Source organism: Petromyzon marinus, chromosome 3 (assembly GCF_048934315.1).
Source record: "Petromyzon marinus isolate PM22_M1 ecotype Great Lakes invasive population chromosome 3, UKy_Petmar_22M1.pri1.0, whole genome shotgun sequence".
NCBI classification, from domain to species: Eukaryota; Metazoa; Chordata; class Hyperoartia; order Petromyzontiformes; family Petromyzontidae; genus Petromyzon; species Petromyzon marinus.
In genome coordinates, this window is record NC_133669.1 from 8,459,392 (window position 1) to 8,475,733 (window position 16,342).

General features: G+C 53.2%; 1 protein-coding gene across 5 annotated transcripts in view; it reads right to left on the bottom strand.

Moving 5' to 3' along the window:
- Nucleotides 1–1,340: 1,340 nt before the first annotated feature.
- LOC116958432 (oxysterol-binding protein-related protein 2-like) overlaps nt 1,341–16,342 on the bottom strand; it is an 88,001-nt gene continuing 72,999 nt past the window's right edge. For 3 of the 5 annotated variants that reach the window (XM_032981060.2, XM_032981031.2, XM_032981076.2), the window contains 10 exons: nt 15,530–15,627; nt 14,453–14,635; nt 13,590–13,697; nt 13,063–13,152; nt 12,079–12,199; nt 11,479–11,631; nt 10,508–10,631; nt 9,766–9,856; nt 8,622–8,642; nt 1,341–5,015 (listed from right to left, as the gene is read on the bottom strand). In XM_032981060.2, the coding sequence (XP_032836951.1) occupies nt 4,913–5,015; nt 8,622–8,642; nt 9,766–9,856; nt 10,508–10,631; nt 11,479–11,631; nt 12,079–12,199; nt 13,063–13,152; nt 13,590–13,697; nt 14,453–14,635; nt 15,530–15,627 (1,092 nt within the window). In that variant the 3' untranslated portion in view covers nt 1,341–4,912. Of the gene's footprint in view, nt 5,016–8,621; nt 8,643–8,794; nt 8,816–9,765; nt 9,857–10,507; nt 10,632–11,478; nt 11,632–12,078; nt 12,200–13,062; nt 13,153–13,589; nt 13,698–14,452; nt 14,636–15,529; nt 15,628–16,342 lie in introns of all 5 variants that reach the window. The other 2 variants (XM_076073677.1, XM_076073681.1) reach the window with 2 other exon arrangements.

Below are 16,342 nucleotides of genomic sequence, written 5' to 3' on the forward strand. Positions count from 1 at the left end.
CACCTGGAGCTGTCTGGCGCCGAGCTCCGAAAAATATTTACGCAACCGTGACTTGGCATCCATGAGGAGTTCAATGAAGCCCCCCCCCCCCCCTCCGGAGGTCCCCACGGTGCTTGTTGCATACAAGTTGCCCCCCCCCCCATGTGTATCGACGCGTTAAAACATTCTGTCGCGGTGCGCTCAACCACGGGGCTTTCGGTGCAACCGCAAAACTGGGCTGGCTGTGTAATTACGCAAACACGTGGGTGACAATCACTGTTGTGAAGTTTGGTAATCTACCTCTGGCCTTTTAACAGTCGAGTCCTGTTTGTGTTCCGTGAGACTGAACCCTTGTTACCCGATGGCAGTGAGAATAAACGATGAAGCCCCACGCCTTGGTCGTTTTTGGTTCATAATAGCGTTTGGGGTTACGGGCACGTAAACTAAACTGTATGGCTCTTTTTCAGAAATGACCTGGCCACAAACGATCGCTGAACGAAGTGGCTTATCGTGTAAAAATGTATAGCATTTAGAAACGCAAGTTTCTAGATGTGCAGGGAAAAACCGGAGGAAAAAACCACGCGCACACGGGGAGAGACACGACATATACAACTCAAATATATAACTCCAAGTATACAGGCATCAGAATCGAACCCACGACCAACGTGTATACCGGGCGAGCTGGTTAACATCTCGTGGCCCAAACAGCAGGCTGTAAGGATCGTGTTACCTACGTTAGCCTATGAGTTGCGTGTCAGTCTCATTATGGAGGTCAATGGGTCGAATGCAAGTTAACGGGTCTAGCATAAGTCTGGGTCGTGTGGAAGACTAGACACGCTTTACGTCTTGGGCCATATGTAATAAGACTTTAATGATTTTATTTGGAGCCCGATATGCTGGGGCATCCGTCCCTGTGGGCTCAGCTTGACTCAGCACCTGGTCTGCCAAATAGGAATTCGTCTGCCAGTGAGGAATAGCGATTGCTTTTTGGAGTCAAAATTGAGTTTGTAAGTCTATGAGATCAGTATCATCTTAAGGGATCTATGGTTAGACTGTAGGCTCTATGTAAGTCTATGGATCTAATGTAAAGTCTCCATCTCCGAGTACGACATTGGCCGACCGGCTATTGGGACGTCTTTGGGCCAAATGTAAGTCTATGGGAACTAAGTGTATGGGCAATATGCAATTATTTGGGAAGTGTGCAAAAGTCTACAAGTCAAGCGGTCCAGTGTTGAACTTTTTAGCATTAATGTGGGTCCCATCCAGTTACATAAGACCTCCGTATTGACATGGAATAATATTACGATGCTAAACTTACAAATGGGAAAATGAAGCAAACGCGAAACAGGCAATACGATTAATACATTTTATGCCACAGCATCACCTTTATTGTGCAATATGAAACATTTTACATAAACCAAAATCTCTTGATAAAGATTGCAGCCAATGGCTCTCACGAACACGTATTGAAGTGCTGGAATTATAATGCTCTCTCGACGAGGGGTGGGTGGGGTGGGGGAAGTCCAATGCCCTGAATATGCCACCAGAGGGCGCTCTCTGTTCTTAAATTCGCGCAATCCTTCGGCCCAATGCCACTTTGCAAAGTTCCACAACCCTCTCCAGAAACATGAGGGGGGGGGGCAAACCAACCAACCTCGCCTCATGCAATACCGTCAGCCGAGTATGCGCGCTCAGATTTCATCAGACACCCAAATCGCCCAAGCAAGCCGTCTCTCTGCACAGACACCCGAGGTTTTAAATTCGGGCTGCATTTGCAGCAACAGCCAGGATACAGAGACGAGCTTGCGAGAGTCTTTCGCAAGTCATGCGACCCGATTCCTCCAAAAGTCGTGTAACGGTCGTGCACAGGGGCGATCCATTTACAGGTACCCCATTGAAAACAAGAGGGAGAAATCGTCGCAAATTAAACGTTCAATTTCAAAGCCTCTAACACGTCTTCCACCGACCTCGACAACATCGTTTCGCAACATTCAATCACCTGTTGAGAAGAGATTAGGAGCATCGGGAGAAATCGGTGAGGTATCTTTAAATGGATCACCCTGCATTTCTATAACCTGCTCAGCCACTTGTTGGGCAGCCCTACCCCCCTAGTCTCGCCCGCCATGCAGCACGGTTTGCATCCTAATGTTCTGAGGGTCAGAAGAGTGCAGGGGGGGGGAGGGGGGCAGGGAAAATGTGGAAATCTGCCAAGAGGTGAAGAGGGAAAATCAAGAAATATTAAAATAAAAAAAGATAAAATTTCAAGCGCCACTCCAACCCAACAACAGACGTCCAAGTAGGCTATAACAAAAATACACAACACCGGTATAACTCTCCAAAATTAAACACGGATAGAGAAGCTATATATTAAAAAAATATACATTACACCATATTGCTTACATGTCCATAATTCGTCCTGCAGCTCCCAGCAACGCAACATTCGTCTCAAGTCGTCGACATCGGTTATTATTATTATTTTGTTTTCACCAATTGCATCGGCACAGAATAAACTTTACAAATAAGTTACGGATTGTTCGGCGGTTCCAGCTCCCACCAGAGACGCACGCGGCACAGATCTCAGCGGCCCGAGGAGAGGACGGTGGGAGAGGTTGGGGGGGGGGGGGCTCACAAGAGAACAAGGTCCCCCCCCTCTCTCACCCCCGACTTTGGTAGGCGCTGCCCCCCCCCCACCGCACACGTCACGTTAAAAATGAGTACAACACGCACACGCTAGTAGTCTCGCACAAAGATAGCGCCCTCACCCCCCATCGCCAAAATCCCCGTGTAGCCTTTACAGGCCGGCGAGCGGGGGGGGGAGGGGGGGGGGGCAAGGTGCCGATAGCGATCGCCGCACAGGGCCAGCATGGCGCACGAGGGGGGGGATGGCGTGGGCAGCACCGTGTCCGGGCCGTCTGCGTCGCGACGATGTTCACAAACAGCCGCAGGTAGACTCCGTTAAAACAAGAGTCGGCCCAGAGGGAGTTAAACCCAAGCGGCCAGGATCGTAGCCGAGCGCGCAGATCACGACGCCGCCAATCAGCACGCTCGCGCGCACGGAAGATACGCAAACTCGCGCGCGCACGTGCGTGTCCGTGGTGGAAAGGCGTGCGAACACCCCCCCCCCCCCTTAGTGACAGTGTGGTTGTTGTTGTAGGGTCCAGGATGGATGACCGCAAAGGTGGTTGGGTTCAGAGGGAAAGAGGGGAGGGGAGGTTGAGGCGAGAGCCTACAGGGCGATGAGTCACGAATAAAACCACTCCGACGAGACACGAGGAGTGGGCCCACAACCCACGGCTCGCGATCCGCACGCAGCTCTCGCTCCCAGGCAATTCAAGCGTTGCTCCACAGAGACGTCAGCTAATTATTTTTTACTTTTCAACGTAACTTTATTTGAAACGGGGGGGGGGGGGGGGGGGGGGGAAACCCGGATAAGCGGGAGAGGCCCTGGGACACTCGCTCCTGGCAGCAGAGCCAGTCGTGAGCACTCCCGGGCCCAGACTTCTAAATTTAAAACTCCAAAGCCGATCGGCGTGAGCACCGTGTTTGTGTGTTAGGCCATGTGAGGATGTTGGTATGTGGCTCATAGGGTCAGGAAGTTTGGGCAGCCCTGGTCTCGAGTTAATCGCTCACGGCTCTGCATCACTGCAGCGGCTGGGTACGGGGATGGGGACGGGGGGGTTTCTCCTGTGGCGAGTCCGGCGCAGGCGTTTTTCTGCGCGGTATTCAGGGCATGCAAAGCATTTCATCGTTGAGCGGGCTTTGCGGGTAAAATAGAAAAATCGGCCGACAATTCTCATTACCCGTCGAGCTGCGCGTTACAGGTTACGTTGATATGGGCTGAAATTTGAAAAGACACGTTTACATTGTTGGTGGGGGTACACCAAGTCGTGGGCTAAGAGCACATGGTCGTTAAACTGACGGAAATTTTTTTTCAGCGAAATGGCACCAATGGTTTATGAAGGAAAAATTCGGTTCTTTGTCGAAGTGCAAAGCCTTTATCTAAATTGTTTTGGGTCAATTCAATTCAAATGTTCTGGCAGTTTAACTGATACGTTACGTTCACATTTAATGTTCTGTTTCGCTTTACATCTGCAATACTCACCTTTAAATATTTCATTTATTAGGGAACACCTGGGCGGTGGGTGATTATAGAGGGCAAGGTTGTAGCTACCTGTTTAAAATAACAGCTACGACACCCCTGCGTGAAGACATTCTTACGGCACAGACGGACACAACGTTTTAAAACACATTGGGACACTTGAAGAGGCGGGGGTGGGACCGGGGGGGGGGGGGGGGGGGGGGTCGGTAGCTACGAGTCGAGAAACGGTAGCAGGAACTGAACAAGACCGATAAGTTTAAAGGAACAACAACAACAAAAAAACCGTGCGATCTGGCGTGGTGGGTAAATAAAAACAATAAACCAACAGCATACGAAGATACCGACATGATAGTCACCTGCTAAAATCCCGACAGTGTCCCGTTAGCGTTGGGTACTTTGAACAGCGTGGGGAGTGACCGTCGCCCGGCTGTGCCCCTCCCGCGCACGTCGCACCGACAATAAGTTACGCGGAGGTTGGGCTGCACGCGGCGGCGATGGTGGCGGTGGGAGAGGTGGTGGCGTGGGAGGATGGTGCTCGTCCTTTTTGACGGTGGAGCCGGTTGCCCCACAGTTCGGGCGGCAAGACGGGCCGTCGTCGTCATCACCGGCCGTGCAAAGTTAGAGATGGGTTCTTCTGCGCGCGCGACGTCAGTCCAAGAGGCTGCTGCTGCTGCCGCCGCCGCCCGCCCCCTTCTCCGGCTGCAAGGTCCAGCGAGGGGGGTAGAGAGGGCGAGCCGGGAAAGCAAGCGGAGCTGAAGGTGGTGGGTAGAGTTGGTGGTGGCGGCGGCGGCGGCGGCGGTGGCGGCGGCGGCGGTGCCCCCCCCGTAGGCTCCCTTAGAAGATGTTGGGGCAGTTTTCATACCGGCGGTCGAAGTAATTTCCTGCGTAGATCCAGTCCGCGGTGGACGTGTGGGGGTTCAAGTCCTGCCGGAACCACCTGGGAGGCGGCACGGTGAACACACACACGCGCACACAGGCGCGCACACAGGCGCACAGATTCACACAAACACACACGCAAACAAACACAAACACGCAGGCACGCACCGGTGAGAGGCGGCCAGGAGGAAAACAATGCCGGCAGTCGCGCGCGGTCTGCATCGCAATCCGCAGTTCAACATAACAACAAAATCAAATAAATTCTCTAGATTTTTAGAATACGGTCGAGCGACTTAGGCCCACAGCCAAGAGCAACAGCACCATAAGGAGCACGTCCAGGGTCGTTAAGGCTTCACACGGTGAGGAATGTACCGACTGCTCACGGCCGCCAATTGGAGATGCGCACCGCCTAGAGTTGCCACCTGTCCTGGCTTTCCCAGACTCGACCTCCTTTTGGGGTAGCCAAACCTGGGAAATCTAAGTCTTCCCAGGATACTAGTCCCAGGTTTCTGTCAGTTGCGTTATACTACAACCACTTTTATTTTCTAAGTATCTCGAACTTCTTTCGCACCGTACGTACCCAACCACGCTAATCAGAGGTGTGTATTAGCATGGTTTTGTTTGTTTAGTTTGTTGTCCTTCCCCCGCACCTCTTGGTTAGCACGGTTGGCTAAGTACGGTGCGCGAAAGAAGTTCAATATACATACACACTCGAGGGCGTTTACACGTAGGCCTGGTAATTTTCCTACAAGTCCCGATTCTTTTGTGCCTCAAGGAGGTGGCAACCCGAGCCGTGCCCTCCACGCCTGTTCGACCGCGAGAGACACAACGCTTTGAGCCAGGTTCACGTCCGGGTGAAACGGCTGAAACGTTGTCGGAGGTTTGTCTCACGCTCGGTGTAACGGAGACGTCAAGGGAGCCCCCTTTTCCACCGACCACATCCGAGTTGCTGTTGCCAGCGCGCGTGGAGCAAGGGGGTGGCGGCCTCGTGGGTACAGGTGTTTTTCCAATGGCTCTTTGCCGAGCCGAATCAGAACCAAACTGTAACACGTGTGTTACACACAATATCTGAATTGGCCAAGCAGGGCCAAGGGTGGCGTTAATACTTTTGTTGACATGTGCGTTCCATCAGTAAGCACACTTGGGGAGGTTTGATGCCAAAGTCACACGTTCATTTGCGTGTGACGTCACAGTGGCACGGCTCAGGTTCTGCAGTGGAAAAACCGACCTGGCGCTTACCAGGATGGGTTGGCACGGCCCCGGCGTGGCCTGGTTTGTACGGTGGAAAAGAAGTAAAAGTAGGACATTTGTCCGTACATGAATCAGACCCTTAAAAGCACGTTTTGCGACGGACGCAGCTCAACGTGGTGACACAGGCCGTGCTGGACAGGAACTACACTACTACAGGGCACAACTAACCAACACTCACACACCAACTCACACCACGCTCTACAGTCAACACCAATCGACTAATGACGACGATGACAAAAACAACACACACACTGCAACCTGGGCATCGACAAATAGAGCCGGATTAGTAGACGTGCAAAGCTTCACTTGCCCTCCCCTGTTCGTCTGATCGAGCAAAGACGTTGGAGAGAGCGTCTTTGCTCCGCGCATCACACACACACACGGCGGCGGTGGGGTTCATGGATTGGGCTGTGGTCGGAATTAAAGAGCGGCTGATGATGGTGGTGGTGGTGGTGGTGGCTGCCTCGTTTATGCAAAGCTTTCCCAAGCTGACAAAGGCAGATTCTTTTTTCGTGGGTAAATATTGTCGCACACAAGTTTCATAGCATTGTTCATTTAGCTCCGTTAATTTAGCTCCCAAGAAAATTGGGTGGCTTCAAAACGTAGCACAGTTCTGCATATGCAGTGGCAGCAGCCAAACAGCTGTCGTGCGCTTGGTTAGTTTCCGTTATTGTTTCGGGCAGACTAGCACAGTGGTTCGTCCACAACTCACATCTGCAATGTTGCGAGTTCAAATCCAAATTTGGGGTCAAGCCAACCTATCGTCCCTTCGGGGATAAATTAAATAAAATGGTACCCCACTCCACTTCATGGGATGTCAACAGCGGTCATCTTGTTCCAAGACTGGACCCTGCCATAGAAATGTGGAATTTCCACTGCTGGCTTATGGCCGCCACGGAAAGATGAGCGGGATCACACACTCGGTTGAGCAGCAACAACCTCCGACTTGACCCGGGGTCTTGCCACGGTGCATTTGCTAAATCACCTCCAGCTGACAGTTCATAAGAACAAATCGCTAATAGCGGCGGCACCACCACCACAACCACCACGGTGACGGTACAATTAGCTTGCGCCTCTCCGGGCCACGCGCCCTACATATATTCTGCAGGCAGTTCACGCGCAGGCGCTTCATGTGCCACTGACGACAGCGGTGGGAAATGATTCCCTTACCGAGAGCAAAATAGCACTTTCAAATACGTGTGGCGGGCCACACGCCGACACGTGCACGGCTCATCGGTGTCCGATAACAATGCTAAAAAAATAATTCGCGATAACACATTTACCGCACCGACGCGAGACCTGCGTCTGCTCCTCCTCTCACTAATACCACCCTCGAGTACGCCACCGGATTAGTGCAGCCCAGCTGCTCACAGCAACAGATAAACATTGTCTGCGGGCCGTACGCAAGCGGTAGGCCTCGCGCGTGCAATTAAGTCGCTGTGTTCCCCCCCACCGCTGGCCTACGGCATCGGGTCACATCGCCCTGCCGTGCAGCGCGACTCTCGCTTCCTCAAACACGCGAGCCTGTGCAACTCGTCCGCTCCGACAGAATAAGCGCGTGCCCGAGGAGGCGTCTCCCCGGAGGAGCCGTTTAAATGAAACCGACGGGACTCCCATGCACGCGTTCCAACGTTGTCACGCGGTTGGAACCCTTTGGCGACCGAAGTCGGCCCCACGTTTCCGCGTTCACGGAATGGGTCTCCCGCTACGCAGCGCAGCTTCGCCAGTGCCGCGTACGACGAACGTCCCGCCGGCATGTCAGGGTAGCGACAGCGCCGACAGGCTACCCACAGCAGGATGTGTAACGTTGCTCGCCAGCCAACCGACAAATGGCATGCACAAGACAAAGAACTCGTTCACGTTCAACGCGTACAACACAACCCCCGTGGCGACACACTGCAGTTACGGCAGAAGCTTTGCACGTTCCCAGATTATTTGTGATTTTTTTTCTGGGGGGGGGGGGGGTGGGGGGAGTGAGGGTAGCGGAGGGTTGCGTTTTGGTCAACAAGATAAAAAATGCCGCGTTCATGAGAGGAGAGGGGAGTCGAGCGGCCGGGCCCAGCCAACGAGAGCTTGAAGAGCTTGAGAGCCATGGTTCAGGTCACAGGCTGACAAGGCAGCTGCTGACAGTTCCACCGAGCTGAACACGAAAAGGCATCTCTCTCAAGAAAAATACATTAAATATAATTGTAGAGGAATGTTTCCCCAACCGCTAAAGCTTTAACAATAATATCAGTGACGATAATTTGGACTGGCACCCAGCCAGCACAGGCCCAGGGCTCTCCCCCTCAAGACACACGGCAGTTTTTTATAGCTTTTTTTTTTTAACCCACGACACACAGGTCCCCCACGCGACACGACCGCGTTTAAAGCCAGCAGCGGCCGCGGGGGACCCGAGCCTCCAAAAGCTGCACACCTTCCGTTTGGAATGTTTTGCCTTTTCGGAGAGCACCAGGGTGGTGGTGGTGGTGGTGGTGGGGGGGGGGGTAACGACAGAAACAAAGATGTTATCGGTGTTAAAGAGGCATTCGCACAAGCACGCATGTGCGTGCCAGCAAAAACGCAGGCAGAACACGCGCGCGGCTTTACCTGGAGTGCGTCGGCTCAACCCTAGAAAGCACAGGAGGCGAAAGGTTTCAAGAGAAGCTTGGAAGCAGAGGGGTTAATACACGCGAGGAGTGACGGCCTCATTGGACCAACCCATGGTGTGTTTTTTTAATCGGTCGACGACGCTACCAAGTGAGCATGCGCGCGCGTTTACGGAGCGATGAGGGGAGGGGGCGATTTCGGCCGGCGCGAGACCGGTCAAAAGTATTTATTTATAGATGCGAGTCAAGCGTGTCAAAATTGGCGACCCGAATCGATGGCGTTTACTCCGCCGAGGCGATGGCCGAGAAAGATTATTCATCCATTTTCTGACGAGGAGAACGAGGGGCCCGCGTAGTTACGATTGCTGTGGAGTAGTTGGGGTGTACGTGGCTCATGCGAGCATTGTGACTCGTGCGTTGTGTTTTTTGTCGTCGAATAATTTAACTAAATACTCATTTTCCGTTAGCTTTTAACGACATTCAAGCGACCGTCTTCATTTTCCGGCCAATACCACAAGCCATACCGTTTGACCAATCCTCTTCCGCAACCGATACTATTCGACATTACCTCGAGATGTTAACAAAACTCAAATGTGACCCCCTTCGTGGAAGGCCAAACATGCATCGCTCCCCAGGATAGGACGACGTGCAGTGACAGAGCAAAGTAGACGAGGTCTGCCTCCCCCCCCACCCCCTTTGGAGAGCAGCTACCAAGCGTACAACTCAAATCGGCGAGTCTCCAATTCGAATCCACTCTTAACACTCGCTTCCACGACACCTCTCGGCTATGGCTGTGGCAACTAGTCACATGGGCCTACTTCCCGGCTTGCCAGCGGGGCCAGAAAACATTCGGTGAGAAATTCAGCCCTGGTTTTTCTTAGCAGCCACTCTGCAGTTTTGTATTACCCCAGGGGTGTGAAGCAAAGGTTGTGGTAAAGGTGAGAAGGGGTGGGGGGGGGTATCGGGTCTCACCTCGTGTGCCACTCCTCCTCAGTCTTGGCACGCTGCTTGCGCGCTGCTCGCTGCTTCTCCTCTAGCCTGTTCTTCTCCTCGCCGGCAAGGTCTGAGCAACATGCACGAACGCACAAACGACATCATCATCGTCAGCCATCCACTACGGGATGATGGCCCACCCCCCGATATAGTCACCATCTCTCACGGTCAGGCGATGTGACAATCCACGTAGCACCTGAGCATGAGCTGTTTGCGTCGCTCTGGATACACTCTCGGGCATGTTCACCCCTTTGGCTGCCACTCCATTGTTAGCCTCGACCACCGGGTATCGACGCTTCTAGCGTCGTGTCCTTGTGTACGTCTCCTTATCTGTGTGTTCCTCTGTCTCTCTGTAATGGGCAAGTTTCTCAAATCCCCGCGGCCTCTCTCCACTTCGCAGTATTAATTGGGTACAACAAGAGATCTGGAAAACGTGGGAGAAGAAGGCCAAATACCCTCTCTGGTGGGACACTCTTCAGTTCCTCTAGTGGGGGTGCATGAAGTCAGCCGTGGCATGAGCAAGCAATTGTACGGCTGCACCTTTACTGTTCCCGTTCACCCTCTGTAATGAGTCAACGATTGCGTCACGTCCCCGCGTGGCATGGGGCCCTCATCCAGCAGTGGATTGACAAAAAGAGATGCACGATTACAGGGTTAACGGAGAAGGGGGGGGCGGGGGGTAAAGATGTGAGAAGAGGCGGCAGGTGTTCGTGCGACGTACCTATGTCACCCTGCTCCATCGCTTTCATGTCTGGGCGCAATCGGCAGTCCGTGGGTGCCAGCAGTCCCTCCATCTCCTTTTCCATCTCGTTCAGCGTGAGCGCGAAGCTTGTGAAGTTGTACATCTACACAGGGTGGCGGGGGGGGGGGGTGGCCGACACTGACCTCTGCAGCAATAGCAGTTGCAACCTCGCATCAACATTGCTCATGGCTCAACTTCTCTTCCGAGCGCAAGTTACCCGCACCTCTCAACGCTTCGGCGGTGCACAGGAAACAAAACTTGCGATAGACGGCTATAAATAGACGGCAACAAAAGGTGCAACTCTTTTTTTTGTATATATATAACGGAAGGACAGGAATTAAATCAAGCAAAGAATAGCGACAGTTCTAACAGGCCTTCATATAAATATAACTTTTGTGATGATGACGAAAACAATTTGGAAGAGTAGCCGGGACTCTCGGTCAGGGAGTGCGAGTTCAAACCCTGGCCAAGGTCAGGACAGTCCATTCGTCATCATCATCAATGTGTACCTGGGGTGAGTAAAATGAGCACCACCTGGTGAGGCTGGACCCCTGTGTGTATGGAACTAATTGTCCTAATGACAACAAATAAGGCATATCCACAACTGGGTCGGGACCACCAGTCGAGATCAACACTTGCCAATGCTTATTTAAACAAAAGCACGCCGACCCTTTTCGGCTACAAATGAAACCAGCACAGCTGAAGCATTTGACAAATAGATGCCCGATGGACTCGCGTGTGAGGACTACATTGAACAGAACACATTTTCCCATGCTCATATTTTGTGTCTCCCAGTGTCTGAGCTTTCTCAGCCTGCGTGTGTCCCTGTGTTGTCACATTACTCAAGCCATCTCCCGATTTCCTCCGTGTGCCACTACTCGTGTTGCCCGTGTGTGTCCAACCGCCCCACCCCCCCCACGTCTTGGCGGCACGCTCGTCTGGGCAGGCACCTGTGTCGAGTTTGCGGGGCGCGGATGCACGCGCCAAAGCAGCTTGCTCCCGGGCAGCACTGTCACGGTCTCTGGCACTTCCGGCGTGGGGATGTCATCCGCCTCATCCGCCTCCGCCTGCTGGCCGGACGGGCCGCTCGACTCCGCGGCCACCTACACCGCCACGCCACAACACAGCCGCGAGACGTCTCGTCGTGACCAAGGTGCCCACACGTTATTGGCACCGCCACGTTATCGGCAAAGGCTCCCGGGCGCCCCCCCACAGATGCGTGTGCATGCGTGTGTGTGTGTATGGGGAGCGGTAGTACAGCGGTTAGCGCGCTGAGCTACGAACCTGGTGATCTGGGTTCGATACCCGGTCACGGCCAACACCGGTGACGATTAACTGAACCTGTCCTGGGCCTCCGCTTGGTGGACTCAGCCTCAAATGAGTACCTGATGCTGTCTGTAAACATCGGCACTGTGGAGAGAAACGCGGCCGGGGGTGGTGCTGGCCACCCACCCCCTCGTGGGCCATCTCGGCCTTCATAGGTGCTCGCTAACAGCACTTGCCCCAACAGTGCGTTACGGCTATAAAGGGGATATTTATCTTTGACGTACCAGCTTGGCCAGCTTCTCGGTAGACTTTTTGTCGTTCTTCTTCCCCACCTCGTAGATGCCAGGGTCAACAGACCACAGCACCTCCGTCCATTTGCCATAGATCACAGACACCTTCTTCTTGCTGTCACGCCACGCAAGGGCCCACCGCAGCACAACCGTGGAAACGTTTAAACACCAAGCGTGCAGTAAAAACTAAAAATACAATTTCACATACGAAACGCGGACAGAGGCCTGCGGCTCTTCCGCTTGGTGATATTACGTGCCCGGAACGATAACGAAGCCTTGAACCCTCGCCACGAATTTACTATTTTTATTTTACCAGGTAAGACCCACTGAGCTGTATAGCTCTTTTTAGAAGCGACCTGGCCACAAATGATAGCTCAAAGATGTGGCTTATGTGGAAATTTATAGCATTTATAAACGCATGTTTCTAAATGTAGAGAGAAAAATGCATGCGACCATGGGGAGAACATGCAAATTATAAATGCATCAGTCGGGATCGAACCCACGACCTCCTGTATAACAGGCAAGGTAGTTCACATCTCGCCACCGTGGCGCCCTACCAATGCCGAAAACACTAATTTCCACGCAATACACTTAGTCATCTCTTGGAAGACGTCTGGCCAGCGTGGAAGAGTAGGCCAAATACCCTCCAGAAGGGCTCTCTTGCGCTCCCTCTGGTGAAGGCCCTTGTGGCAGCAGCTGCGAGTTTAAATAACTATAGGGCTACACCCCTTTACCTCTATTATGTGTATCCATCACGTGGCTAAAGAGGCCTACAGAGGCTCCAGAAGCAGTGACATCATTACCATCGGTCTCAATGGGCTGTCACCTTCCTTGTAAAGCAAACTATAAACCGAGTCGGGCGCGTTTGAGAAGCGAGACAATCCACTATGCCCCAAATGCGCCCAAATCACGAGCGACGTCCCGTAAACATTCGCGCCGCGCGGCAGCAACGAGGGACGTGGTCGGCGAGGGACTCACTTTTTGTCCAGGATGTATCCCTCCACCTTGTGAAGCTCCTTGCCGAACAGCCCACAGGGCTTGAACGTGAGAATGCACTTGTCGCCCGTTCTGCAGAAACACAAGTTTCACCACGGATTCGCCACCATCGTTTACATCGTCGACACACTGCCCGGGGAGAATGGGGGGGAATTGGGGGGGGGGGGGGGGGCCGGAGGGGGCTGAATCACAAACAGTGAAAGGCAGCACGTGCCATCGCGACCGCTTCTTGGAACTCGATTGCCGCGCATGCTGCAATCCGGTGCCGCTCAAAGAACGGCAACCGCCTTGCGCCCACCGGTTAGGTGAATGTATAATTAGTTTAAACCGAATTTTCACAGAAAGCAATGGTTGCTGGAGTGGTGGGCACATCAAATGAACAGGGAGCCAGATGAAAGGGGGAGCGGTAGCGCGGGGTAGGGGGGTGTGGATGAATGGACGCGATATCCTGCAGCTGTCAGAGAGACGGCGGGCGGCTGGTGAAAGTGTGTGTGGCGGGCGACGCTCACTTGTGATTGGTGATCTCCACCGTGCCGTACTGCTCTATCCAGAGCTTGCCCACGATCACGTTGTGCACACAGCAGCTGGGGTTAGTCCACGTGTACGCCTCGCCGTACCTGCAGCAATCAAGCGCACGCGCACAACGTACACAGTCAGTGAGTTCATTGCATTTCCCTTAAGGGAAAATTGCCAGCTGACAACAAACGGCCGTTGTACTAAAAGTCAGGATGCGCCATTGCTGATGACTGCAGGCGTCTCTCTCAAAGTGCAGAGATTCACCGTTACCCAGTCCTGCTTAGCTTCCAAGATAAAACGGACTTCAGGCGCATTTCCAGGTGATACGGTCAAAGCTGTCTCTCTCTACAAGAAAGTAAAATTACATTTTATAGTCCACCATCCGGAAGGGGGCAGTGTAACAAAACACATTTCTCTTCTGCACTTCGTATGTATGTATGCAGAACTTCTTTCGCAACATACGTATACAACTGTGCTAATCGGAGGTGCAGGGCAGGGACAAACAAACTACACACAAAAAGCAGTTCTAAAGAAATAACTTTTCAATATAGATTTAAAAGTGCATAGCTTCAGTGGCTTCCTTCTATCGGAAGGAAGAGCGGCTGCAGAAAGTGCATCTGAAAGCACATCTGAAAGCGTGCGATGCAGCAATCGAAATAAAAAGATACCACACGTATGCTCTCCCCTCCATCAACCCCCCGCACTGACCAGCGTGGTGAAGTTTGGCCAAGCAACCTCCACCCCCCTCCCCCACTCCTCACGACCGATGACCCACAATGGTGTGGAGGGGGGGGGGAGAGGCCTTCATCCAGCAGCAGATCAACAGGGGAGGCTTCTACAAGATAGCGCTGCGCACCTGGGCAGCTCCAGCGTGATGATTCCACGCGGCTCGGCCTCCACGCTCTTGCCCCAGAACTTGAGCTTAGGGTAGACGGAGCCGTGGAACACAAAGTCCTTGTTGAGGCCCTCGGCGAAGAAGGCGCTGATGGGCGGGTGGTGGCTCACCTGCTCCGACACCAACCGGAAGCCCAGGTCCTCCCTGCATGGCCAGTGGGAAATTGTGGCGGAGAGACCGGGACGGCGGTGAGGCGACGAAGGGCGGTTGAAGTGGGGGACAGCGAGGGCCGAGTTGGCATTAGGCCATGTGCTCCCAAAAATTCGGATTCCTCCCCTAACAAAGATTTTTCAGGACACCTTCTCCCAGAGGACACGTCCTCCGGGAAGCCCAATGACCCGTGAACGGGACGAGACGGTGACACTCGACGGAAAGAGAAGACACGACGCTTTGCCAGCAGAAAACAATGCAACGGGCTCAACGGGAAAACACGAAGAACGTTGCTTGGGTTTTTCGTGCGCCCATCTGGAGTTAGTTTCAAGCAGTTGCCGATGGCTCGGCGCGGCGCCGTTGGAGCCACCTCTCTCTCTCTCTCTCTCCCATGGCAACCAGACGCAGGGTTGTTACCCAGCAGCGACACCTGTTTGTGACATCACCCATCACAATTAACCTACAGCCGAATCACACGAGATCGTCCGATATCTATTCAGATTTTGTGAGACCTCGCAAGCCGAGCCGGTTAATACTTGAATGCCAGACCGCCAGGGCATACTGGGCATTGTAAGCTTGGTCTGCGAGGTGGCCACAAGACGGCAGTAGAATGCTGGACCTTGTACGCATGGTGGTGGCGAGCTTTCTCCAGGCTCTCCGGTTCCCTCCCACATGAAAGGCAGAATCTCATTAACAATGGAATTGATGGAAAAAAAATTCCCAATGTAGCAGCACACTCCTGACAAGATTGTCCCGAGTACTTGCGAGGCTTTTCTGTGCAAAATGGAGGGCATTACCGATATCGTTAACATTAACTCGTCGTTAACTTGTTCATTGGGATGGGGGGTGGGGTGGGAGGTGTGGGGGGGGGCGCTGTGGAGGACTCACCGGACCATTTCGTAGGTCTCTCCCAGGAGCGGGTTGAAGGGTTTCCCCGTCCGCTCCCAGTTCGATGCCACTGCTGACACGGCAAAAGCGGCTACGCACTGCAAGCCAATGGCGCCAGCGTCACACACACGTGCACACACACGCACAGAAAGAAAGGATATGATCCGATGTACAGCCACGCTAACTGTTGGAACAAGCGCTGTGAGCGAGCATCATTTAGGGCAGTGCTCAGGATCGGTCCAGACAACGCTAGCCACTGACGTTAAGCTCTGGCTGGGAATCGAACTCAGGTTGCAAGGTTACTCAGCGGAGTGCCCGAACCATTGTGCTGCCAAAACCCAATCTCTCCGTACATGCACGCACGCGCGCGCGCGGACGCGCAGGCACACAAAGAAAATGAAGCGCACACCCCGTACACAAGCGCACAAAGAAAAAGGTAACACACAAGCACACGCACACCCATGTGCGCACACACACACACACAAATACACAGACGTGCACACGAGAAAGACGTAAACACACACACAGCAACATTTAAAGCATGCACACAAACTTTTAGGCACACGCCTACAATGAAAACGTCACCACTGTATGAAAACCAACTTCATCATCAGCAGAGACTCTTTCATATTTACCCACTGCAGCACACTTCTGTTTCATAACTTGGCCTCACGTGCTTATTTATTCAATGGCAGTTAAATCATTGAGGGTCAATGGAGGCCAGCGGACACCCTGGGCTTTGCGAGCGTCCTGTAACTCTCTGTGCCTCTGAGAACCACACAGCTTGACGGGCTGTGGCAGGAGGAGCCTTGG